General features: G+C 42.6%; 1 protein-coding gene across 2 annotated transcripts in view; it reads right to left on the bottom strand.

Annotated features, from left to right (window-relative positions):
* Nucleotides 1-5473: 5473 nt before the first annotated feature.
* The window catches only part of HMGCLL1 (3-hydroxy-3-methylglutaryl-CoA lyase like 1), a 125199-nt gene continuing 103859 nt past the window's right edge, over nt 5474-26813 (bottom strand). For both annotated transcript variants that reach the window (XM_077292889.1, XM_077292890.1), the window contains 2 exons: nt 24821-24946; nt 5474-5989 (listed from right to left, as the gene is read on the bottom strand). In XM_077292889.1, the coding sequence (XP_077149004.1) occupies nt 5864-5989; nt 24821-24946 (252 nt within the window). In that variant the 3' untranslated portion in view covers nt 5474-5863. The remainder of the gene's footprint in view (nt 5990-24820; nt 24947-26813) is intronic.

Raw genomic sequence — 26813 nt, 5'->3', positions numbered from 1 at the left:
CAAGCTGTAAGTGTAGGTATAAAAGACAAATCAGAAGTGCACAATAAGCTTTCAAAGTGAGTCATTTTCCGTAGTGTCAATAAAAGAACAGGGTACAGTAGTGACATCTCCTAATGTCATTTAGTCATCTGTACTTCCTGATTATGCCAGCTTCTCTGTAACGTTTAAACAGCGCAAATACAGATTCTACTGGGATGAAAATGTTTCAGTAAAACTGGTAGTTCTGCATAATTTATTTTATTGCAATTATGTAAAAAGAAAAATAAGCCTTTCAAAGCTCTACTCATGAAAGCACAATGCAACTTGTTAGGTAAAGCTGCAACTTGGAGCTACTTTGGAGCATTCAGCTACATAAAATTAGGAAAAAGATTTTTATGATAGATTATTATATAATTTATATATTTTTCATAGCAAGTTATAGCAAAATAAATACAATAACCAATTTTTACAAATCAAAGTAATATATATATATATATTATCATACAAAATCAATAATACATAAATAATCACAACTCTATTGCATAAATTAAAAGAACTGTTTTAAGATCTTCTGCAATCTGCTCATTGTTGAAAGACCTGAGTAGTAAGGGGGTATCTATACTTGATGAGGTCTGTAAGTGAACGAGATACTCTGCTAATAAATTAATAACTTCCTTCCAATATAACATTTATTTATTTGGGACAGTTCTTAATTCATAGTTCTTGCTGTCTGTATGATAACTAGTGCTTCAAAAAGAAGCAAATATCAAGTTCCTTTTGCGTCACTTGATCCATTGTCTTATATCCGGCTGTACTGTTATTAAAGTGGTAGATACAATTTGGCTAATAATGCAGGTCTGGAGTACAAATGTAGTTCAGAAGTAAAGAATGCTAATAATGAGGTTAATTTCATATCTTATTACTAGAGATGAGCTAAACGATTCTTAACACAATTAATTTTCTTAGAATTTCCCCAAAAAAACTTTTCACAATTTGTACAAATTGTGCAGCCAGCTAGTCACAATTTTGATAGATTGTAAGGGATGGGTAGAGGTTAAAAAAAATGCATATCTCCATGTCCTCTGATCCTCCAACAGGCTCCTCTACTGTCGCTCTCCATGTCTCTGATGCTGCCATTCGTCACTATGCCCCACGCTGTCATGTGCATTGTGACACATTAATGACGCAAAGTCGCACCACATGCCAGCTCATGTGATATGCCGATTGTCATTGAATTCAATGATGTGTGTCCAAATCCACATAATAGCAAAAATAATATGGTGTGCACATGGTATTCTTGGGAGGTGCTGGTCAGACTGTGTGGTTATCCCAAATATTAGGGAGGAGATAAACAACCGCACTCTCACAATATCTTGAATTTTAGATCAATGTGATTTTTATTCATACAATAGGCACAAAATACGTGACGTAGAACGTGAAGGTAAATGCAACAACACAGGGAAAAATACATATAAAATTGCTGTACAGGACATGCTGTGGCTGTCAGATGCTTAGTTCTTTACACTTCTATGGTATATTGTATTTTTTTGAATACTGCAATATACTCTTGTACACTGTATATACTGTCCAGAAAATATTGCAAGCAATATCCAGTATAAGGGCAAAGAAGTAAGTATCTGTCAGTCACAGCAAGTCCTGAACAGCAATTTTATATGTATTTTTTTAACTGTTTTCTCCGGTGACTTTGTGACAAAGACTCGTGAAGGGTCAAAATGTTCCCTGTGTCATCGTATTTGCCTTGACATTTTACGTCTCTTGTTTTGTGCCTATTGCATGAATAAAACTCACTTATTGATCTAAAATTCAAGATATCGTGAGAGCGAAGTTGTTTATCTTACCTACAACCCTACGTAATGGAGGACTAAGTGAAAATAGCAGTGCAGGAGATCTGGTGGTAGAATAACATAGAAGAAGACAGTAGAGAGAGGACAGAAGAGAGAAAAGATAGATAAGCTGTCTCGGCTACGTAACAATGGAAGTGCTATGGTAAAGCTGAGGAGAGGTAAGTATTAAAATTAATTTCTCTCTGTCACTTGAAGTACCATTTTCACAAAAACATAAGTTCTAAAATGTTTTTTGTTTTTTGAGAACTTTCCAACACAGGAAGAAGACTTGTTGACATGCTGTAATGTATGTAGCTATTGCTAAGCTTTTACTAGCTTGAAGCCATCAATATACAGTGCCTACAAGTAGTGTTCAACCCCCTGCAGATTTAGCAGGTTTACACATTTGGAATTAACTTGGCATTGTGACATTTGGACTGTAGATCAGCCTGGAAGTGTGAAATGCACTGCAGCAAAAAAGAATGTTATTTCTTTGTTTATTTTTTTTTAAATTGTGAAAAGTTTTTTTAGAGCGTCATTTATTATTCAACCCCTCAACCCACTAGAATTCTGTTTGGTTCCCCTAAAGTATTAAGAAGTAGTTCAGGCACAAAGAACAATGAGCTTCACATGTTTGGATTAATTATCTCTTTTTCCAGCCTTTTCTGACTATTTAAGACCCTCCCCAAACTTGTGAACAGCACTCATACATGGTCAACATGGGAATGACAAAGGAGCATTCCAAGGCCATCAGAGACAAGATCGTGGAGGGTCACAAGGCTGGCAAGGGTTACAAAACCCTTTCCAAGGAGTTGGGCCTACCTGTCTCCTCTGTTGGGAGCATCATCCAGAAGTGGAAGGCTTATGGAAATACTGTTAGCCTTCCACGGCCTGGACAGCCTTTGAAAGTTTCCTCCCGTGCCGAGGCCAGGCTTGTCCAAAGAGTCAAGGCTAACCCAAGGACAACAAGGAATGAGCTCCGGGAAGATCTCATGGCAGTGGGGACATTGGTTTCAGTCAATACCATAAGTAACGTACTCCACCGCAATGGTCTCCGTTCCAGACGAGCCTGTAAGGTACCTTTACTTTCAAAGCGTCATGTCAAGGCTCATCTACAGTTTGCTCATGATCACTTGGAGGACTCTGAGACTGACTGGTTCAAGGTTCTCTGGTCTGATGAGACCAAGATCGAGATCTTTGGTGCCAACCACACACGTGACGTTTGGAGACTGGATGGCACTGCATACGACCCCAAGAATACCATCCCTACAGTCAAGCATGGTGGTGGCAGCATCATGCTGTGGGGCTGTTTCTCAGCCAAGGGGCCTGGCCATCTGGTCCGCATTCATGGGAAGATGGATAGCACGGCCTACCTGGAGATTTTGGCCAAGAACCTCCGCTCCTCCATCAAGGGTCTTAAGATGGGTCGTCATTTCATCTTCCAACAAGACAACGACCCAAAGCACACAGCCAAGAAAACCAAGGCCTGGTTCAAGAGGCAAAAAATCAAGGTGTTGCAGTGGCCTAGTCAGTCTCCTGACCTTAACCCAATTGAAAACTTGTGGAAGGATCTCAAGATTAAAGTCCACATGAGACACCCAAAGAACCTAGATAACTTGGAGAAGATCTGCATGGAGGAGTGGGCCAAGATAACTCCAGAGACCTGTGCCGGCCTGATCAGGTCTTATAAAAGACGATTATTAGCTGTAATTGCAAACAAAGGTTATTTCACAGAATATTAAACCTAGGGGTTGAATAATAATTGACCCACACTTTTATGTTTAAAATTTATAAAAATTTAACTGAGCAACAAAACTTTTTGGTTTGTAAGATTTATGCATCTGTTAATAAATCCTGCTCTTGTTTGAAGTTTGAAGGCTCTAACTTATTTGCATCTTATTAAACCTACTAAATCTGCAGGGGGTTGAATACTACTTTTAGGCACTGTATATATATATATATATATATATATATATATACAGTGCCTACAAGTAGTATTCAACCCCCTGCAGATTTAGCAGGTTTAATAAGATGCAAATAAGTTAGAGCCTTCAAACTTCAAACAAGAGCAGGATTTATTAACAGATGCATAAATCTTACAAACCAAAAAGTTTTGTTGCTCAGTTAAATTTTTATAAATTTTAAACATAAAAGTGTGGGTCAATTATTATTCAACCCCTAGGTTTAATATTTTGTGGAATAACCTTTGTTTGCAATTACAGCTAATAATCGTCTTTTATAAGACCTGATCAGGCCGGCACAGGTCTCTGGAGTTATCTTGGCCCACTCCTCCATGCAGATCTTCTCCAAGTTATCTAGGTTATTTGGGTGTCTCATGTGGACTTTAATCTTGAACTCCTTCCACAAGTTTTCAATTGGGTTAAGGTCAGGAGACTGACTAGGCCACTGCAACACCTTGATTTTTTGCCTCTTGAACCAGGCTTTGGTTTTCTTGGCTGTGTGCTTTGGGTCGTTGTCTTGTTGGAAGATGAAATGACGACCCATCTTAAGATCCTTGATGGAGGAGCGGAGGTTCTTGGCCAAAATCTCCAGGTAGGCCGTGCTATCCATCTGCCCATGGATGCGGACCAGATGGCCAGGCCCCTTGGCTGAGAAACAGCCCCACAGCATGATGCTGCCACCACCATGCTTGACTGTAGGGATGGTATTCTTGGGGTCGTATGCAGTGCCATCCAGTCTCCAAACGTCATGTGTGTGGTTGGCACCAAAGATCTCGATCTTGGTCTCATCAGACCAGAAAAACTTGAACCAGTCAGTCTCAGAGTCCTCCAAGTGATCATGAGCAAACTGTAGACGAGCCTTGACATGACGCTTTGAAAGTAAAGGTACCTTACGGGCTCGTCTGGAACGGAGACCATTGCGGTGGAGTACGTTACTTATGGTATTGACTGAAACCAATGTCCCCACTGCCATGAGATCTTCCCGGAGCTCCTTCCTTGTTGTCCTTGGGTTAGCCTTGACTCTTCGGACAAGCCTGGCCTCGGCACGGGAGGAAACTTTCAAAGGCTGTCCAGGCCGTGGAAGGCTAACAGTAGTTCCATAAGCCTTCCACTTCCGGATGATGCTCCCAACAGTGGAGACAGGTAGGCCCAACTCCTTGGAAAGGGTTTTGTACCCCTTGCCAGCCTTGTGACCCTCCACGATCTTGTCTCTGATGGCCTTGGAATGCTCCTTTGTCTTTCCCATGTTGACCATGTATGAGTGCTGTTCACAAGTTTGGGGAGGGTCTTAAATAGTCAGAAAAGGCTGGAAAAAGAGATAATTAATCCAAACATGTGAAGCTCATTGTTCTTTGTGCCTGAACTACTTCTTAATACTTTAGGGGAACCAAACAGAATTCTGGTGGGTTGAGGGGTTGAATAATAAATGACCCTCTGAAAAGACTTTTCACAATTTAAAAAAAAAATAAACAAAGAAATAACATTCTTTTTTGCTGCAGTGCATTTCACACTTCCAGGCTGATCTACAGTCCAAATGTCACAATGCCAAGTTAATTCCAAATGTGTAAACCTGCTAAATCTGCAGGGGGTTGAATACTACTTGTAGGCACTGTATATATATATATATATATATATATATATATATATATATATATATATATATATACATACAGTATATTGTACTTTATAGATCACCCAACAGTATTAAACCTTGAAGGCACAATCACAATTCAACATTATATACAACAACCAGATCATGTACATATTGCTTACATTCAGCTATTGACAAACTTTTAATTATGTTGCTGCTATACCACTCCACTGCTATTAGAATATTAGCATTCTATGAAGTTATAACAATTACAATATATGTATTATCCATGCATAGTATTCCATATAGCATGACAAGGAAAGTACTAATAATAAAAAGAATATTATGGCTTCATATAACATTGCTGCAAAGACAACAATTTCTTACTATAATTTCTATCACAGCTCAGAAAATAAAAAAATATATTCTAAAATAAATTATATTTAATTCATTCAATTTAGCTTAATTGGATACATTTGTTAAAATATTCATTCTGTAGGCACTGTAAAATGTTCACTGCATAATGCTGCTAATGAAACTTTGGAATTTGTCTTCTTATTTAACACAGAGGATATAAAATTCCCAGCTTCCATGACTTTGTAGAGGTCAACACCCTAGGAACACAAAGAAACCAATAGTTAAGTAAGTTAGTGAAATCATACAATATTTAAATGCTTAAATATACTATATACAGTGGCATGTAAATGTTTGGGCACCCTTGGTCAAATTACTGTTATTGTGAACAGCTAAGCAAGTTGAAGAAGAAATGATCACTAAATAACCTAAAGCTAAAGATGATACATTTCCTTTGTATTTTAGACAAAAAAATATATATTGTCGTTTTTTACATTTTAAAATTTACATAAAGTAAAATGGACATATACAATAGTTTGGGCACCCTTGGAGATGTGTGCTCAGATAACTTTGACCAATGTTTCAGACCTTAGTTAGCCTATAAGGCTTATGGCTTGTTCACTGTCATCATTAGGAAAGGAGAGGTTATGCAAATTTCCCAGCTTTATAGCAACCCAGCCTCTTCAAACCTTGTGCCAAAAATAGCAGCCATGGGTTATTCTATGCAGCTGCCTAGCACTCTAAAAAGGATAACGGTGAAAGCCTTAAAGAAGGGGAAGGCTATAAGAAGATCGTAAAGCATTTTCAAGTTGTCCTTTCCCCAGTTCAAAATGTAATTAAGAAATGGCAGTTAGCAGGAACAGAGGAGGTCAAGATTTTAGAGATCATTTCATCTTCAACTTGCTTAACTGTTCACAATAACAGTAATTTTGACCAGTGGTGCCCAAAATTTTACATGCCACTCTATATATACCTATATATCTTATTTGTTGTATAGCTCCTTTCTACAGTATCTATATGTAGTTTTTGATACAAAATTTTTATTCTCCTAATCATACGTTCCAGAATCCATAGGCTAGGGAATGACTTGCTTATCACTGGGGGTTTAACTGTCATGATCTGCAGCCCCAAGCATGTACAGTACACCTCTGTTCCTTTTACAGGGAATCTGTCACCCCATTTTAGGCCTAAAAGCTAAGGCCACAGCCATCAGGGGCTTATCTACAGCATTCTGTAATGCTGTAGATAAGCCCCCCGATGTAACCTGAAAGATAAGAGAAAAAAGTTAGATTATACTCACCTCTCTGACCTTTCCCGGCACTTGCGCACTGCAGTACTTTGCTCTGCCCTCAACAGGGCAGACAAAGTATGCCTGCACAGGAGCCATGGCAGGAAGCAAAGAAGAGGAGGTCATCATATGAAGATAGGAGGCGCCGGACCGTAATGCCCATCGGACTGGACCAAACCGGGACCACCCCTAGGTGAGTATAATCTAACTTGTTTTTCTTATCTTTCAGGATACATCGGGGGCTTATCTACAGCATTACAGAATGCTGTAGATAAGCCTCTGATGGCGGTGGCCTTAGCTTATTAGCCTAAAATGGGGTGACAAATTCCCTTTAAGAAGGCGCTCTAGAGTTCTGATCATTTTCATTTTCAATTAATGGTGTGAACAGCTACCAGCATGTTTTGGTTTAAACATTTCAATGAAATAATAATTAGTGATGAGAGATTGTGCTGTGATAATGAGCTATCCGAGCATGCTGGGTGTTATCCAAGTATCTCGGGTGTCCTCGAATAATATGTTCGATTCCCTGCAATTGCATTTGGGGATTGCCTGTTTGTTAAGCAACCCCAATGTTTTGCAGCTCTCCAACAGCCATAAAACATGCAGCCACAAGGACTTGAGCGTGCCCAAGATAGTCGGATAACACCCGAACATGCTCAGATAACACATTATCGGAGCACGTTTGCTCATCACTCGTAATAATGCATCATTTTTAGCCAATTTTGGCATACTAGTATTTTAGCCATGTATTGCTAAGTATGGTGTCTTTTGAATTATTTTTTTAAGTTCATTTATGCAATAATCTACAAAGAATGCAAATAATCAATCATAAATGTATATAGATATATGGAAAATTCACACACTAAAATAGGCAAAAAAGCAAAAGAAAACTATTGGGTTTACTGTAGAAGTGCTAAGCAAGTAACTAAAGATGGGAAGTAACATTTTATGAAATTCGCACATCCAGGAGAATTTGAACAATTTGTGATTCAAAATTTTACACATTGCAGAAGATTGTATCAGCCACCAAAGGCTGACACGACATCGTAACTGCCTATGCTTCCTTATAATGGCGTGCAGTGGTCACATTACATGGTACAGCGCAGCCAAATAGGAGGGCTATAAACACTATATAAAAGCCAAAGCATGCAATGCAGCAGCCAGTTTAAAATACTATATTGAGATGAGGTCAGAGTTCATAGTTCACCAACAAACATAGGAATAGAAAGCCCTATATCATTTGACAAATACCAAGTAATGTGTTATACAACTGCAGCAGATGGGGAGAGAGATGGGAAAGGTATCAACTACAGCAAGTACAAGCCACATCAATACGCAGGCCTGCTAAACATTTTTCTTATTGTAAGTGTACCTAATAAGCTTTTCTTGCTATGCCATTTATGCAAAGGGTTGAATAATTTGCTTTGAAAAGATAGTTAAATGTTAATTAGAGTTTTGTAAAGGCAATTGATGGGGTAGGGTAAATGAAAAAATACACATTCCATGGCTAAGAATGTGGAAGCCGCTATCAACTGCAGAAGCAGTACCACTGGCATCAGTCCTTTAGTCTGTAGAGCTACCAAAGGCAGGCAATGATTGCCTGATTTGGTCTACAGCAAGCATACTAGTGAGCATAAAGAAGGGGGCATCATAGAATACATGACACATCACTCGTCTCTGTCATAGCAGAAGGATGATATTAAGTCTGATAGCGACACTATCAATTTGAGTCAGTTTCTTGCAAAAATTACACTAGACCGAGTATCGCTAGAGTCCCCACCCCACATGTTTTGCGCATGTTAGACAACCAATAAACATGCAGGGATTGCCTGCCATACATGGAAATGCCATACTGTTATTACTGTGATTGGCCTGTGGCATCAAGTCAGTGGGTTTTTTATATGACCCTGTGATGTGATGCTCAGCACACTTTCCAAAGGAAGAAGTTCAGGGAGAATTGTTATAGGTGGGAGAGCTTACTTTAGTGCAGGCATATAGTCATGGTTTGATATTGCTATTGCAGTACTTGTAAACCAATGCTGCACCATGAAAAGAAAAATTATTTTCTAGGCTACAAACTGTCCTTTTCCTAGTAAAACCGCTGTTATCTGCATTCAGTTTAGGGATAGCTGGTGGAAGAGGGATAGTTTTTGATTATGGGCATAAAGGCAGGGTTTAATATTGTCATTGCAGTACCTATATACTGCTGGGCATCATTAAAAGAAAAGTCCTTTTCAAGGCTACATATTTTCTTTTCCCTTTTAATATCAGAAAGTTTGTAGTCATATATACCTAATTTAAACTGCAAAATGTGCGGTAAAGGAAGGGGAAGTGGATGTGCTGCTGAGGCACACACAAGCTGAGGCTATGGGCCAGGAGACACTGTGCTGGTTGTGGGAACACAACAAACATGCTCATCCACGAGACCAAGCTTCCTGTTCCACATTGCTTGGGAGTGCAGGATACCACTTATGAAACCAGAATGGTGCGAACAGGTGGTCGGTTGGATGGCAGATAATGCTTTCAGTATGTTTCCCAGCTTCCACAGTGTCCAGTGTTAGGGTACTGTCACACAGTGCAATTTTCGTCACTACGACGGCACGATCCGTGACGTCGCAGCGTCGTATGATTATCGCTCCAGCGTCGTAGACTGCGGTCACACTTTGCAATCACGGCGCTGGAGCGATGCCGAAGTCCCCGGGTAACCAGGGTAAACATCGGGTTACTAAGCGCAGGGCCGCGCATAGTAACCCGATGTTTACCCTGGTTACCAGCGTAAACGTTAAAAAAACAAACAGTACATACTTACATTCCGGTGTCTGTCCTCCGGCGTCTCAGCTTCTCTGCACTGTGTAAGCACCATAGCCGGAAAGCAGAGCGGTGACGTCACCGCTGTGCTCGCTTTCCAGCCGGCAGGCGCTCACACAGTGCAGAGAAGCTGAGACGCCGGAGGACAGACACTGGAATGTAAGTATGTACTGTTTGTTTTTTTAACGTTTACGCTGGTAACCAGGGTAAACATCGGGTTACTATTCGCGGCCCTGCGCTTAGTTACCCGATGTTTACCCTGGTTACAAGCGAACACATCGCTGGATCGCTGTCACACACAACAATCCTGCGATGTCAGCGGGTGATCAAGCGACGAAAGAAAGTTCCAAACGATCTGCTACGACGTACGATTCTCAGCGTGATGTCTGATCGCAGTAGCGTGTCAGACACAGCGATATCGTAACGATATCGCTAGAACGTCACGAATCGTGCCGTCGTAGCGATCAAAATTGCACTGTGTGACAGTACCCTTACTAGCCAAGAGTCTGGACCACATAATCCTTACTCTGATCCTCCTTTCTCTCACTATGGCGAGTCCCAGGAGACAAGTGATCCTACACTCGGACACTCTGAGGAGCTCTTGACATTTTCATTTCTTGATTCTGCCCTCTTGCCCTGTACGTTTTAAGAGGGACATGAGAGGATCATCTGCATTGATGCCCAAATATTTGAGCAACTATGATAAGAAGAAGACAATGGTGGGGAACGGCAATTAGTGTCTCAAAAGGTAGATAATGATGAAACACAGATACCAACAAGTGATGTTGTTAAGTCAACAAGAATGGAGTACCAGACTGCGGAAGTGGAAGATGAGGTGGTGAACAATTAAGTCACTGATCCATGCATAGCAAGGACAGCAGCACAGAGGGGCAGAGATCCACAGCACAACAACAAGGTGGAAGAGGCAGTGGAGTGGCCAGAGGGGGAAGGTGGGCAACTGTTCCCCAGAGCAACAACAAGCGGCAAGTTCCCAGGCTAAAGTCTAGGTATTTCCCTGTCATGTGCTTAGTAAAAGAAAGTAGGGATGATAAAAGAATAGTTATTTGCTGTACTAAGATCATCAGAAGCCTGAAAACTACCAGTCTCACCAGCATGCTCAGGCTCATGTTATCAAATCACCCGAGTAGGTGGGCAGAATGCGTGGGTCCACAATCAGTGTCTGCGGTGATACCACTACTTCTTCCACTGTGCTATGTGCTTCACAATCTTCTGTTCAGGAAACAGGCATGCATGCCTTTCGCCCTGTCATTTCACATTTACAACCAAGTTCAATCCTTTGTACTAGTGCTGCGTTCAGCTGTACCTGGTCCAGGAATTGGAATGCAAACAAAATTCCCAGCCACCCACCCACAGGCCCAAACACTAAACAGTCACATTTCCAGACTGCTTCCAGTGGAAATGTTGCCATTCAGGTTTGTGGACACTGAAGCTCTCTGCAACCTCACGAGGGCCTGGTTACTCGGTCCCCAGCCGCCACTATTTTTCCCACCTTACACCAGCATGTGTCCCATAGCATCACTTGTGCACTGACCAATCCAGTTAGTGGGAAGATCCACTTATGACCAAAACATGGACAAGTACTTATGGTCAGGGAAGCTACATTTCCCTGACGCCATACTCGGTGAAGCTTGTGGAGGCAGGGACCGAGTCTCACTCTGTGATGGCACACTGCTGTTGATGAGGATTGCAGGCTTTAATTCCATCAGGGTTTCCTTCACCTTGTACACTAGTTCCTGCACCCCTTCCTCCTTATCATCATTTATCTCCAAATTGTTATATTAAAGCATGTCGTCCATTTCAGTCGCAAGCTGCAAGCACTGCTTCGATGAAGCGACAACAGGCTCTGCTGAATCTAATTTGTTTAGGTGACAAACAGTACAGCACCAGACTTGTAGAAAGCTATAACAGACCAGACAGATATGTGGCTCCCACCATTGAGCCTACAACCAGGTATGGTTGTGTGTGATAATGACCGTTACCTGGTGGTGGCTTCGAAGCTTGGAAAACACGCACATGTACCATGTCTGGCCCACATGCTCAATTTAGTAGTTCAGTAGTTTCTGAAAACCTACCAAGATTTGCCTGAGTTACTCAAGAAGGTATACTGTGTATGTGCCCATTTCTGCAAGTAAGTTACAGCACTTGCAAGTGCCATTTCACAGACTGGTGTGCAACGTGACCACAAGCTGGAGCTTCACATTACATGCGCTGGCAAGTCTTTGTGAGCAGCAGAGGGCAGTAGTTCAATATCAGCTACAACATGCCCATCGGTCAGCCTCCACACAACTGATTGGTGGGCAAGGATGTCTGACATATTTGAGGTTCTACAAACTTTGAGGCATCATTCAAGATGGTAAACGACAATGACGCCATAATCAGTATTTTGTGGATAAACTTGGCACACACGTGGTCAAATGAAGGTGAGATTTAATTGACAATATTGACGTTTCGGTCTCAGGTTAGACCTTCATCAATGTACCTCTCTGAGTATTTCACAGATTGACGTTCTAATAGGAGATTAATCCCTCTGCTTGTGGCTGGTACAGCTATAAATAGCAGGCTACACTTGGTGCCGGTGCTGTGCTATGCGGACGCGGCATCCACCGCTCGTCCTCAGAGAGGTACATTGATGAAGGTCTAACCTGAGACCGAAACGTCAATATTGTATGTACTCTCTTTCAATTAAATCTCACCTTCATTTGACCACGTGTGTGCCAAGTTTATCCACAACATAAGTACGGTTTGGGCACCTACTTGTGCACCACAATTTATAGTAGTGCCTACGGCTATCTTCCAAGCCATAATCAGTATTACCATCCCAATTCCATGTCTTCTCAAATGCTCGCTGCTCAAAATTAAAGAGGACACTTTGCATGTGGAACAGATGGAGATGGAGAAGAAAGTATGCAGGATGATGGTACCCAACCCAGCCTTCCTTGGCATTGATTGGGCATAAATGAGGAGGAGGAGGCTACGGAATGAAAAAGGGAGATGGTTGCCTGCGCTACAGAGGATACTACCTACACCAGCTTCATGCCATCTGCTCAGCATGGATGGGATGCATAGGAGGAGGAGTAAGATTGAAAGGAGGAGATGCAGAGTTGTCCTCCTGTTGGGGACAGGGAAGTCTTGCCTGTTGGAAGTTTGGCACACATGGCTGATTTTATGTCCTGCTGCCGTTCCTTTGACCCTTGCGTTAAATGCATTTTGGCCAACAATTATTACTGGTTGTTCACCGTTCTCAATCCATGCTACAAGGAGAACTTATGATCTCTCATTCCTGCGTCAAAGAGGGCTAGTAAAATAGTGTAATACCAAAAGGCCCTAGTAGAGCAATTAGTGCAAAAATTCCTATCTAACAAGACTGACAGCAGAGGTAATAGTAATAAATCACTTGGCACTCAAATGATTTCTTTCAGATGAAAAAAGTGAACATCCCATTTATTTGTGCATCCAGTTCAAAGATTATTTAAACGTTTTCGGTCAAATCACAAGACCTTCATCAGAAATATCTTTAACAAAACGTGGCGGTCAGAGTAAATCCAGGATGGTGTTCCGTGAGTCGTGAAGGTATCTGAATCAAAGGCTGACGTGGGTACAATAGTGATCCGGGTGCTGGAGTGCCGTGCTGTACACAAAGGTACCTAATAGTGACCTGGAAGCATAGGACAATGAGGTATATGAGCCTAGATAACCCGGGATGGAAAGCGCACCTGGAGCGTCTCAGATCCTTGAATGGAGAAGGAGGGCGTGTATCCGCCGCTGCATATGGCACTTATAGACGTCCGGTCCAACACGCTGTGTGGAGTAATCCCGGGGGCCGCTCCAGGTGCGCTTTCCATCCCGGGTTGCCTAGGCTCATATACCTCATTGTCCTATGCTTCCAGGTCGCTATTAGGTACCTTTGTGTACAGCACGGCACTCCAGCACCCGGATCACTATTGTACCCACGTCAGCCTTTGATTCAGATACCTTCACGACTCACGGAACACCATCCTGGATTTACTCTGACCGCCATGTTTTGTTAAAGATATTTCTGATGAAGGTCTTGTGATTTGACCGAAAATGTTTAAATAATCTTTGAACTGGATGCACAAATAAATGGGATGTTCACTTTTTTCATCTGAAAGAAACCATTTGAGTGCCAAGTGATTTATTACTATTGGATTGACGGGCTGGAAACCTGACTTGGGCACCACACAGGATCCTTGAGTGCCGTGTGTTTTGTCTTTAGCAGAGGTAATAGATCTTTGTGAACCAAGGAGGAGAGACACACTCCAAATTTTTAAAGAATCATCATGCGGCGCTCACTCAAAAGTTTTACAGGGTCCTCATGTGAACACCAGTCCAAATTTTTACAAGATTATTATGCAGCCCTTGCTTCAAATTTTTAGAGGGTTATCAAGCAGTCCTTGCTCCAAATTTTTACAGAGCCATCATGTGATGCTTGCTCCAAACTTTTACAGACTGATCAGGTGGCAATCTCCCAACATTTTTACAAGGTCATCATGCGGCCCACGCTCATAACTTTTACAGGGTCCACATAAAGCCCTCGCTCCAAATTTTTACAGGGTAACCATGCGACCCTCGCTCTAATTTTTTAAAGAGTCATCATGCAGCCCTCGCTCCAGATTTTTACAATGTCTTTATGCTGCCCTGACTCCAAATTTTTACAGGGTCATCATGCGGCCTTCACCTTCTTTTCTGGGAGCCCTGATACCTCATGCAACAGCTGAAACTGGATTTTTGATCAGCCACACTCAGGTAACACACAAATTTTATAAACATTTAAGGATGGTAACACAGGTAGTTGGCAGAGTATTTATAGGCCTGCTGGTCTGGGAGCCCTACTTCCACATGCAACACACATGTAGGAGACCCAATTTGGAGTACAAACATTTCCCAAAATTATTGACACACGCCACTAAATTGTCATCAATTTCCTAGAGTACAAATATTATAATTGAACAGTTTTTTGAAAACCTGTTACTGCATGGTCTTCTCGACTCCCTGTCTTTGGCAGCCGCACAGCGGTATTATTATTATTTATTGTTATAGCACCATTTACGTGGGAACGGTTATACATAATATAAGCAAGTACAATAATCTTAAACAATACAAGTCTGCTACTGGAGAAGAAAGGACCCTGCCCATGAGAGCTCATATTCTACAAAAGATTGGTGTGGATTAATGATGAACAAGTATGCTCATTACTCGATATTTCTGAGCATGCTCGGAAATCTCGAGTAACGAGCATAATCGCTCATCTCTAGTGAGGATACAATAGGTGAGAATAGAGCTGATTGTGCAGCGTTATAGTGGAGCTATGGTTAGTATAGGATGTAGGCTTGTTGGAAGAGGTAATTCTTCAGGATCCTTTTTTAAGGTTCCCATGGTAGGCGAGAGTATGATATGGTGACGTACACAGTTCCAGTGTAGAGGGGATCTATGGGATAAATCTAGCATGCGATGGTGGGAAGAGGAGATAAAAGGGGAGTAGAGAAGGAGATCTTGTGATGATCGGAGATTGCATGCAGGTAAGTAACACGAGACTAGGTCACAGATGTATGGAGGAGAAAGGTTTTGAATCTCTTTGTATGCCAAAGTTAGAGTTTTGAACAGGAATCTCTAGGCAATGGGGAGCCAGTGCAGGGATTGAAAGAGGGGAGAAGCCGGGGAACAGCAGGGTTTCAGGTGGATTAGTTAGGCAGCAGGGTTTAGGATAAATTGGATGGGTGCAATAATTTTAGAAGGGAGGCCACAGGGAGGAGGTTGCAAAAGTCGAGGCGTGAGAATTATGAGGGTATGCACTATTGTTTTTGCAAATTCATGGGTGAGGAATCTGCAGATTCAGGAGACATTTTTAATTTGGAGTCAGCAGGAAAGGGTAAAGGCTTGGATCTCAGATTTAAAGGAGAGATCAGAGTCAAGCCATTGATTTTGATGGATAGGTCAGTTGGGGGGGTTGAATGAGATGGTGGAAAGATAATAAATTTGGTTTTATACATTTTAAGTTTTAGAAATCTAGCAAAGAAGAAAGATGAACTAGAGTACTGACATTGTGGGATTCTGGTTATCAGGTCCTGAGAGGCAGATCTGTGTCCTCAGCATAGATGTGATACTAAAAGCTATGAGACTCCATGAGCTGTCCCTTGCAGAAGGTGTAGATGGAGAAGGGCAGGGGTATTAAAACTGAACTTTGGGGGATTGATCAAGTTCACAGGTGGTGAGACATGATTTGGAGAGTAAAGAGAAAAGTTTATCTTTCGTGATGGTGGAGAAGTTGGTTTTGGAGTAGGAGAGTTGAGTAGTTATGAGGATGGGCTATTGGAACTTTAGGCAAAAGCTTTGCCTTATTTTGTCAATCTTCTGCTTAGAAAAATGAGGCAAAGTCTTCAGCTGAGATGAGTGGATAGGGAGGGGGAGCTGAGGGATGAGGAGAGAATTGAATGTACTTAATAGCTGTTTAGTGTTGTGAGACAGGGATGATATGAGAGATGAGAAGTAGGTTTGTTTTGCTGCAGTGACTAATTGAGTGGTATTTTGGCAACTTTTGTTACTGGATTGACTACTCGACTCCCTTTCTTTGGCAGCCGCACATGGGTATGTCTTGTAGATGAAGGCCAGAATGTGTGCACAGATAAAGAACCTCTGCAACCTTTTGCACAGATTTGTAATGGCTTCTAAGATGCATAGCACTGATGCTGCTATCATCAGCATCACTATTCCGGTCATCTACATGCTGGAGCACACTTTGAATAGTCTGTGGGAGGAGGTGGTGGTTGCAGAGGAAGAGGAAGATTATCTCTATGTTTTGGACTGTCTTCATACAGACGGGTACCATGGGAGGGTGGATTATAGCGATCAAGGGGGCTCAGGTACCAAACAAACTGTTAGTAAAGGTGCAGGAGCTGAGCAACAAATGGAGGATGATGAGAAGGAAGATGTGATGGGCGCACAACAGTCAGGAGATGAAGATGATAATGATCCCCTCTCTGTTATCTGTGGTGTGTGGGAGAGGATGGAGGAAGCAAGCTTAAAGGCCCCGTCACACATAGCGATTTACCAACGATCACGACCAGCGATACGACCTGGCCGTGATCGTTGGTAAGTCGCTGTGTGGTCGCTGGGGAGCTGTCACACAGACAGCTCTCTCCAGCGACCAACGATCAGGGGAACGACTTCGGCATCATTGAAACTGTCTTCAACGATGCCGAAGTCCCCCTGCAGCACCCGGGTAACCAGGGTAAACATCGGGTTACTAAGCGCAGGGCCGCGCTTAGTAACCCGATGTTTACCCTGGTTACCAGCGTAAATGTAAAAAAAAACAAACAGTACATACTCACCATCTGATGTCCGTCAGGTCCCTTGCCTTCTGCTTCCCGCTCTGACTGAGCCGCCGTACAGTGAGAGCACAGCACAGCAGTGACGTCACTGCTGTGCTCTGCTCTCACTGTACGGCGGCACTCAGAGCAGGAAGCAGACGGCAAGGGACCTGACGGACAGATGGTCAGATGGTCAAAACCTGGACTCCTGGACAAAGCAAAAATATCGGCACAAAATGATTACCATATTTCCCGTAAATAGGGCGCCTCCCAAAAGTAAGGCATGCTAGGGGGAGCACTGTACCTGCTAATATAAGGCACCCCCCGAAAATAAGGCATACCTTGTTCTGTGCATGGGGCATACAGTTGTGTCTCGCTCCCGCTGTCCCCGCTGTCCGGTGCCCTCTGGTGCCCACCACTACAGCCGTGCTGTTCGCAGGAGTCAATCACAGCCTCTGAGCTGTGTGCCGATCTCTGCCCATGAGCCCTGCGCCAGTCACAGCGCAGGAACCATGGGCCAGCTGATGTCATCCATAGCCTCTGATTGTTCCTGGGCTGTGATTGGCCCAGGGCTCCTGCGCTCTGATTGGCCCAGGGCTCCTGCACCACCAAAGCACTGAAAGCTGCACTGCGGAGGAAACCAGTGAGAAAGTGAAAGTGTGTGTTTGTGTGTGTCTGTGTAAGGGTGTGTGTGTGTGTGGGTTTGTGTGTGTGTGTGTGTATGGGTTTGTGTGTGTGTCTGTGTAAGGGTGCATGTGTGTGTGTCTGTGTATGGATGTGTGTGTCTGTGTAAGGTGGGGCGTGTGTGTCTGTTTATGGGTGTGTGTGCGTCTGTGTAAGGGTTTGTGTGTGTTTGTGTATGGGTGTGTGTGTGACTGTGTAAGGGTGTGTGTGTGTGTACAGTACACACATGGGAGGCTGCAGTGGGATACTGTGATAATGGAAGACTGCAGTGGAATGAGAAAATAAGACAACCCCCCCCCAGAAAATAAGACATGGTGCAACTTTCGGAGCAAAAATTAATGTAAGACTGTGTCTTATTTTCGGGGAAACAGGGTAGATACTGAAATATCCCCTGCTTTCTAGAGCACTGTATTAGAACAAACAATTTAGATTTTTAAATGTGGACTCTTGGACGGTGCACAAAATGATTAGATACTGAAATGCGGCCTGCTTTCTGCAAGTTGCTATTACAATAAATACACTAGATTCTCTAATGTGGACTCCTGGCTCAAGCACCATATTAGCAGCACAAAAGAGTTATATGCTGAAATGTGCTGAGCAAAAACGATTGATTTGCCAGAAGGTCGGTTTCACAGCCACACAGGATCCTTTGTATCTGAACTAGCTGACTGACTATCAACTGCCTACATAACTTTCTGACTACTCTGTAGCAGCAGAAGTGGCCTGTCTGCGCGGCTACACTGACAAAATAGCGCTAAAACAACATGATTGCTCTTTACGTGGAGAGAGACATGTGACTTTGGCAGCCAATGACACAAGCCCTTGTGTCTGGATGTTGTGGATGTTTTTTGCACCCTGATTTACTGCCGGAATCAACACATACAGTTAAGGGGTAAAAAAAAAGCACGACGCAGCTCCTCTATCCTCTCCACACATTTCTCTAATCTCTCCACACACCCTTCCCTCATCAAACACTCCCCCTCATTTCCCCCGCTAACACGATGCTAGCCAAAGTGATAACAAAAGCATTAGTGGAAACACAATGATTTACTGAACTTTAACCGAAATTGGTGACTATGAGTAAAAATGCTCGTGAAACCGAACACGAATCTGAATGTGCTAAATTCGTGTCGTATTTGAGATTGGTGAATGTTTTCTGAACAAGCTCGCTCATCCCTAGTCAGAGGCACTGGGGAAATAGGATGAGAGATGGCCCAACTATTGGCTTATATACAACTAATTATACAGGAAATACTGTTTTCTTTGTTCCTGTAAAATTCTATTCATCTTTGGTTTTGTATGTCTTATTCTCAGCCACTAAAAGTCGAGTAATACTCTGACAACATTGTTCTCAGCAGCTACCTGGCAAATTTGAATTTTAAAAGATTCAATCATCTCTACAACTAACATAATGAGGCACTGCCTTGAGAATAAAACCTCCTTTTTTATGACCACAGAATGAGTGTTGTGACCAGCAGCTCACAATATTTGTGTTATGACCAAGGACCATAAGGTATAGTGCACAAGATAGGCAATATTTGCTTTCTACACATTAACAGCTTGAGAGAGCTACAAATATAATGGCAAAACAAATACATAAATTGGTCAAATGAGTGTTCAATAGAATGACTTTGCATTACTGTCAGTGAGAATCAGATATACTCTAGGATGTAGGTTTTATATAGTACAGATATACTTAGACAATAAGGCAAGAAAAAAGGATTGATTGTTTAAGAGCCGTGGCTCTTAACTAGTTAAATGCTGCTGTCAATCTCTGACAGCGGTATTTAACTCACGCTTACTAGAAGTGCATCGTAAATCCCGCAGTCGGTGACCCAGTCACATGATCGTGGGTCACTGATGTGTTGGCATGACAACCAGAGGTCTGAAGCAGACCTCTATGGTTGTCACTGCCTGACTGCTATGAGCGCCACCTTGTAGCAAGTGAGCATTTCTTCTACACACAGGCGATTTGATCATCAAAGTACTGCAGCTTCTATTGAAGCATGCAAAAATAAAATGTTTTTAAAAATATAGAAAAACTGAAAAAATATATATTTAATATATAAGTTCAAATCACCCTGCCTTTCTCCCCATTCAAAATAAAACAATAAAAAATAAAATAAACACAAATTTGGTATTGCCGCATTCAGAATCGCCCGATCTATCAATATATAAAAAAAAAACCTGATTGCTAAATAATGTAAAAAGAAAATAATTCAAAATGCCAGAATTATGTTTTTTGGTCGTCGCTACATTGCAATAAAATACAATAACGAGTGATCAAAAGATCGCATCTGTACCAAAAAAGTATCAATAACAACGTCAGCTTAACGCACAAAAAACAAGCCCTCACACAGCCCAAGATGACAATTTTTGTTTTTTTTTAAACAAATTTTGGAATATTGTTTTACTACTTAAATAAAAAATAACCTAGACATGTTTGGTGTCTGTCAACTCGTACTGATCTGGAGAATCTTAACAGCAGGTCAATTTTAGCATTTAGTGAATATGGTAAAAAACAAAAAGCTACTGTGGAATTTCACTTTTATTGCAATTTCACCGCACTTGGAATTTTTTCCCTTTTTCCAGTACATTATATGTTAAAACCAATGAGGTCATTCAAAAGTACAACTTGTCTTGCAAAAAACAAGCCCTCACATGGCCATTTTGAATCAAAAATAAAAAAGTTATGCCTCTGGGAAGAAGGGGAGCAAAAACAAGAAGTTCAAAAACGTAAATACCCCTGGTTGTTAATGGGTTAAAAGAAAGTTATGTATAGAAGTCATACCCCCAGAAGAAAACACAAGGTAAAACTATTGGTTGGATTATCTCACTTCAGATATAATATTTCATGCATTGCTTTAAACAATGATTTTGTAAGTAAAATAAAAAATCTTTTGCAATAAAAAAGGTCCCATAGTGCATCATGGTTCCAAACTGTTGGTGGCTACAGTTTCGGCCTTTCCATCTTTCTTCACCAGCAGTTGGCTTCCTTTGCTTCTGTGAGTGTTGGGTTTCCATAGTAACTCATTGCGCACATCTAGTCATGTGTTTAGGCCTTATACACTATCTCAGGTGGCAGCATCCTGTATGAGTATTCAGGTACTTGACTTACCTGTAAACGTGTGTGGGACTTTGAACTACGTGATATACTCAGCTCTGCTGTTTTACTGGGTTCTGATTCATCACCACAAGTATGCCTCCCAGAAATACCCAGCTCTGCTATGCTGCTCTCTGCTACAAAACAACTTGTATTTATCCTGACTAAGGCTGGTTTCACATTTGCGGTTGTCAGAAAACACAAAGTTTGGACTGTCATTGGTTTAGATTTGGAACGTACCTTAATGTAACCAGCAGACGTTCCTCTGGTGGAATCGCTCTACGGAGCTGGGTGTCCTGTCTCCGTATGGCTCCTTGGACATGAGCAAGCAAATCCCGGAACGAGTCTTGCGACATCCTTGTATATTCATGGAATTTCTCCGGGTTGGCATTAAGCTCGCCATACAGCGTGTGATAGGCTCCACGGCTCTCACGTAGTTCGATAATGGGGTGTCTCCAAAAACGCCTACGTTGTCTCCTTCTCCATCTTTCGCGATTTCTGTCTTGCTCCCAAGCAAAAGCACAGGCAAGAAACAGCTTGATGCTTAAATCCAGGTTGAAATAAAAGCTCTCCATTCGAAGATCCATCATGACACAGGATACAGGAGCAAAAAGATTACAGCTGTTCAGGGGTCTATATAAAGAAATCCCATAATACACGCCCTCTGCAGTCCCATTGGCGGTGTCTGGTTATCTTGATTTTTGTCTTGTGAAATTTCTCATCATGCGCACCAAAAATGCAAACGCAGGAAAAAACGCATATAATCGCGTACAAACGCGGCGTTTTTTTAACCGCATACGTTACCGTATGCGTCTAAAAAGTGCCGCGTTTGTACGCGTTTATATGAGTTTTTTCCACTACTTGCAGATGCGGATTAAACGCTGCAGATTTAAATGCAAATGTGAAACTAGCCTAACTCAGCTCATATATATCACTGAGCACTGAGTAAGTTTTCCTCCTGATATTCCCAGCTCTGCAACATCACAAGTGTGCTTCTTAAATATGCCTAGTTCTGTTCTGCATGCAACATTACCTATTTTCTGGAGAAACATTCACCTGGTACCAGGGACATGTAGACTCCCCTATGCGTTTCTCCTTCCGTTCGGGGGGTTCATCAGGGGAGGTAGAGAAAAACATTTAAAAAAAATATAATGTTGTCTTAATGGGTTCCTTGCAGTGGCAAGTAGAACCTCATAGAAAACTGATTGTGTCAGGGGAAATTAAGGAAATAGTTCTCAACAGGTTAATGTCCCTATGGGTAACTTATAACAGGTTCACACTAGGGTACTGCACGACATAGAGTGATAAAATACAAAAAAGTACTCCTAAAAATCCCCTTATTATATTTGTTGATTCTTTATTGTCTGAGTCAAAGATATTCTGAATATGAAGTGACAAAAACATACAGGATGAAGGAGGCTCTATATTTGTGAGACTGTCCCAGTTTTTTATCTAGAGCACGGTTGTTTGGAGCACTTGCACTTTATGTGTGTTTTGTTGATCATTATGCATCGTGGCTTAGGGCCTTTTTAGAGTATTATTATTAAAGGTTATGTTTTATATATATATATATATATATATATATATATATATATATATATATATATATATATATACTGTATATTCTTTCCTACATTGCTGGTAACATTGGTCTCTAATTGAGAAGGTGCTGAAACTCAGATCAATATCTGATGCACTATTGCTAAATTATATGGCCTAGGAAAGGGCCATGGATTCTGGTCCCCAGGCTAAAAACATTCCCACAATAATGCATGTTGATTGCACATGTGAAGGTTCATACACGTAGTAGTCAAATTATTGCACTTTTTACCTCTACTCAGTATTTTTTTGCAAAGTTGGCAGATTATGTGAGTTGGCTCATCCTTTGCAGTGTCAAAAAAGGCCCAGGCTAGGTAACCCTTGCCACCCTTGCCAGGTGCAGGACCACGGACGCTGCTGGTCACAGCCACAGTTGTGGCTGAGGATTCATTGATCGTCGTGACTGCATCACTACTACATGTCTGCGACGTATGGCCCAATGTACCCTCCTCATCTTTTCCTCAGATAATCTACTCAGCTGTGTGCCTCTATGTTCATGCCAACTGGGATCTAACACCTCATCATCATCCTCTGTGTTATCACATTCCTCGACCTTGGAGTCCTCCTCATCCTCTTCCTGTCCTGATAGCACAGTACAGTCTGCGTGAGTCTCATCAGGATCACCTCCCCCCAGGGGTTAGCGTCTGATGATGAGGGTCAGGATGCTGTATGGACCCTACTTCATCCTGCCCAGATCCAAGCTAAAAAATATTTGGGAATCAGGTTGGAGATTTCCTCCTCCTTTCAGCTTCACCCATCTGTTGTTCCGTACAGTCAGTTATATGGTTGGAGAGTTGGGAAAAGTGGGAATGCAAGAATAATTTGAGTGCACCTCTGTGGACTGTACTGGGTTTGATGTTGAGGTGGAGAATGAGGAGGACAAGCCGCTTGAAGCTGTGCTTGCCACCCTCTCGAGCACATGCTCTTTCTGGGCCTCATCAACAAGGCGTACCGCTGTGCATCTGCCAAAGAAAGGTAGTGGAGTAGCCCATCCAGTAACAGAAGTTGCCAGATGTTTTTGTATAGGACATGACGTTATTGGTTCACATAGCTCGAATCCGGGACAGGTACATAACAAATCTGAATGTTGAGCTCTATGTAACCCTGCCCGCATCAATGATTTGCAGCTTTCTGCCTATGTACGGTGTATACAGAAACCTGCCAATTACTGATGAGTAGGGTTGAGCGACTTTTATTTTTATAGGATCGGGTCGGGTTTCACGAAACCCGACTTTCTCAAAAGTCGGGTCGAGTGAAATCGGCCGATCCTATAAAAAAGTCGGGGTCGGCCGAAACACGAAACCCAATGCAGTGCAATGGGATACTATGGTTCCCAGGATCTGAAGGAGAGGAAACTCCTGGCCCTGGGATCCATATTTAAGTGTAAAATAAAGAATAAAAATAAAAAATATTGATATATTCACCTCTCCGACGCAGCCCCATGTAACCGGCAGCTTCGGTACCTCAGAATGAGCGCTTGAAAGACCTTAGATGATGTCGCGGCCTGTGATTGGTCGCGTGGCGGTCACGTGACCGCCACGCGACCAATCACAGGCCGCGATGTCATCTAAGGTCTTTCAAGCGCTCATTCTGAGGTACCGAAGCTGCCGGTTACATCGGGCTGCGTCGGAGAGGTGAGTATATCAATATTTTTTATTTTTATTCTTTATTTTACACTTAAATATGGATTCCGATACCGATTCCCAATATCGCAAGCATATCGGAACTCGGTATCGGAATTCCGATACCAGATTCAGAAGATCGCCGACCTCATGGCCGACCCCACACAGGGGTCGGGTCGGGTTTCATGAAACCCGACTTTGCCAAAAGTCGGCGACTTCTGAAAATGGCCGACCCGTTTCGCTCAACCCTACTGATGAGGGTTATACGGAGCTCATAATTATGGAGGACTACCTAGATGCATATATACTAGTCACGTAGTGAAAATCTTCTGCTGGTAAAACTTTGATTTTATTAAATACTCAGCCACCCAGTAAATGATACATTGCTGGAATCAGGACCTCTGTCACTACCTTATGATGCTCTCAGGTGACACAAAGCTGGTGATAGCTTCCCTTTAAAAAGTGATGTTATACTGCCTGAAGGACACATCAGATTACTGTACAGTACCTGTTATAAGGAAGACCATTCCAGGAATGTTAATTACCAGGGTAAGTATTAGGCAGACATTAGACCATAAACAAATGCTAAGAGATTTTATTTCTGCTACCTGCATTATAATGAAAATAACAATGAATATTACCGTTTGAACACCAAGGCCATTAAGCATGTATAGTACATCTTCAGTTGCAACATTTCCCGTTGCTCCATTTGCATAAGGGCATCCACCAAGTCCAGCGGCTGCGCAGTCCACAACACTAACCCCCATCTTCAAAGAAATGTGGAGATTATATTAAATTTTATTTATGCACATGTCATATATTAAGAATAGAGTACATTTAGGAAAAATATAAGGTTAATTAAATATGTGTTTAAAGTCTTTAGTCCTTAAAAGTCTAATACTCCCTAATTTGCTTATAAAATTACAGAACATTGGAGACCATTAATAAATGTAATGTAACATTGGATCCATTTAATTACACCAATATTTGTAAAGTAAGACATCAATATCTATTTTACCTAGGTATAAACAAAAAGTATGCCTAGTAATTATAAACTACAATATTGTCCATCTTATCTTTACCCACCTCATCAGTGGGCATTGTCAGAAAATATAACCTAGAATAAAAACAATTCATAGAAACTCTATAGTAACACATGTAAAAAACATATGGTACTTTGTGTTAGGGCTAGCGGAATGCACCGAGTAAATAGAGATGTTTTTATTGATATTGGTGCGTTCGCAGCCCGGGGTCCACCGTGCAGGAGTACCTGCTGCTAGCAAACGGCGGCACTATATGGCGGTATGGACTAACTCAGTTAATTCACCGAGTAGCCGTGAAAGCAAAGCACTGTGCCCTGTTAGACTTCACAGAGGCACAGGCTAACTGCCCAAACAGAGAGCAGTCAGTGGTCACTTATGCACACAAAACTCCTCGCCGGAGGTGCCAGCATTCTAGGCGCTTATTTCACGTGACCACACTGGCGCAAAGCACATAACAAAGAACAATACTAGCGCATGGCCGTGCGGCCATGTGAGCCTTAAATAGTTGCAGCACGTACAGGACCTTCCTAGAAGGACCAATGAGAGGTTGCCACAGAGCGTGAGCACCTACAAGACCTTCCTGAAGGACCAATGGCCTCAGCTGCAGAATCTGATCATGTGACCCTCGATCTCTACTGAGAGATCTTACTCTGGGCATGCTCAGAATGAGAAAAGCAGGACTTAGTCCCAGAAGCGTCTGCTCGCCGCTGCCCAGCACTGACTTCAATGGCAGAAGCAGGAAAAGCAGCAGTAACTCTTTGTACAGAGTCAGACTGAGCAAGACGCTGGGACCGACGTCTCCGCTGAGCAGGTTCCACTGTGGGAGGAGAAGAATGGGAGACTGCAGCGGAGATGGCCCGAGATTCCCCCTGTGCAGAGGTGGGAACTTGACCTCTAACATTACCCCCCCTCCTTGGGCCTCGCTACGTTCGAAGGCAGCAATGAGCTGCGGAGCCCGAGTGTGCTCAGCAGACTCTCAGGACCGTAACCCTTCCAGTCCACCAAATAAATTTTTTAGCCACAAACCACCTTGCACCCCAAAATAGCGTTCACCTCGTAATCGTCGGTAGACAAACCCGATGTCCCGGCAGATGACTCAGAAAACCGGGACATGTATACGGGCTTAAGGAGGAACACATGAAAGGTGTCGGTGATACCTAGGCGTGGAGGAAGGGCTAGATGGAAGACAGGATTAACCTGTTCGAGGAACTAGAAGGGACCCAAGTAGCGAGGAGCAAACTTAGTGGACTCCAGACGCAGCCTGATGTTACGAGCGGAGAGCCACACTAAGTTGCCAGGAGCAAAGGTCGGGGCAGGGCGCCGATGTGCATCGGCGGAGGACCTCATTCTCTCCTTGGAGGGCCAGATGGCATTCTGAGTGTGGTCCCAAATGTCTCGTGCCTCCACTGCCCAGTCTGCCACCCTGGAGTCAGCAGAGGACATGGGCATAGGCACAGGAACCCGCGGATGCTGGCCGTAATTAAGGAGGAAAGGAGTCTGACTGGTGGAGTCGGCTACAGCGTTGTTAAGGGCAAACTCTGCCCACAGTAACAAGGATGCCCAGTCATCCTGCCTGGCAGAAACAAAATGT

This window comes from Ranitomeya variabilis, chromosome 2 (genome assembly GCF_051348905.1).
Source record: "Ranitomeya variabilis isolate aRanVar5 chromosome 2, aRanVar5.hap1, whole genome shotgun sequence".
In the NCBI taxonomy this organism is placed as follows: domain Eukaryota; kingdom Metazoa; phylum Chordata; class Amphibia; order Anura; family Dendrobatidae; genus Ranitomeya; species Ranitomeya variabilis.
This window is presented reverse-complemented; position numbering and strand designations above follow the sequence as displayed.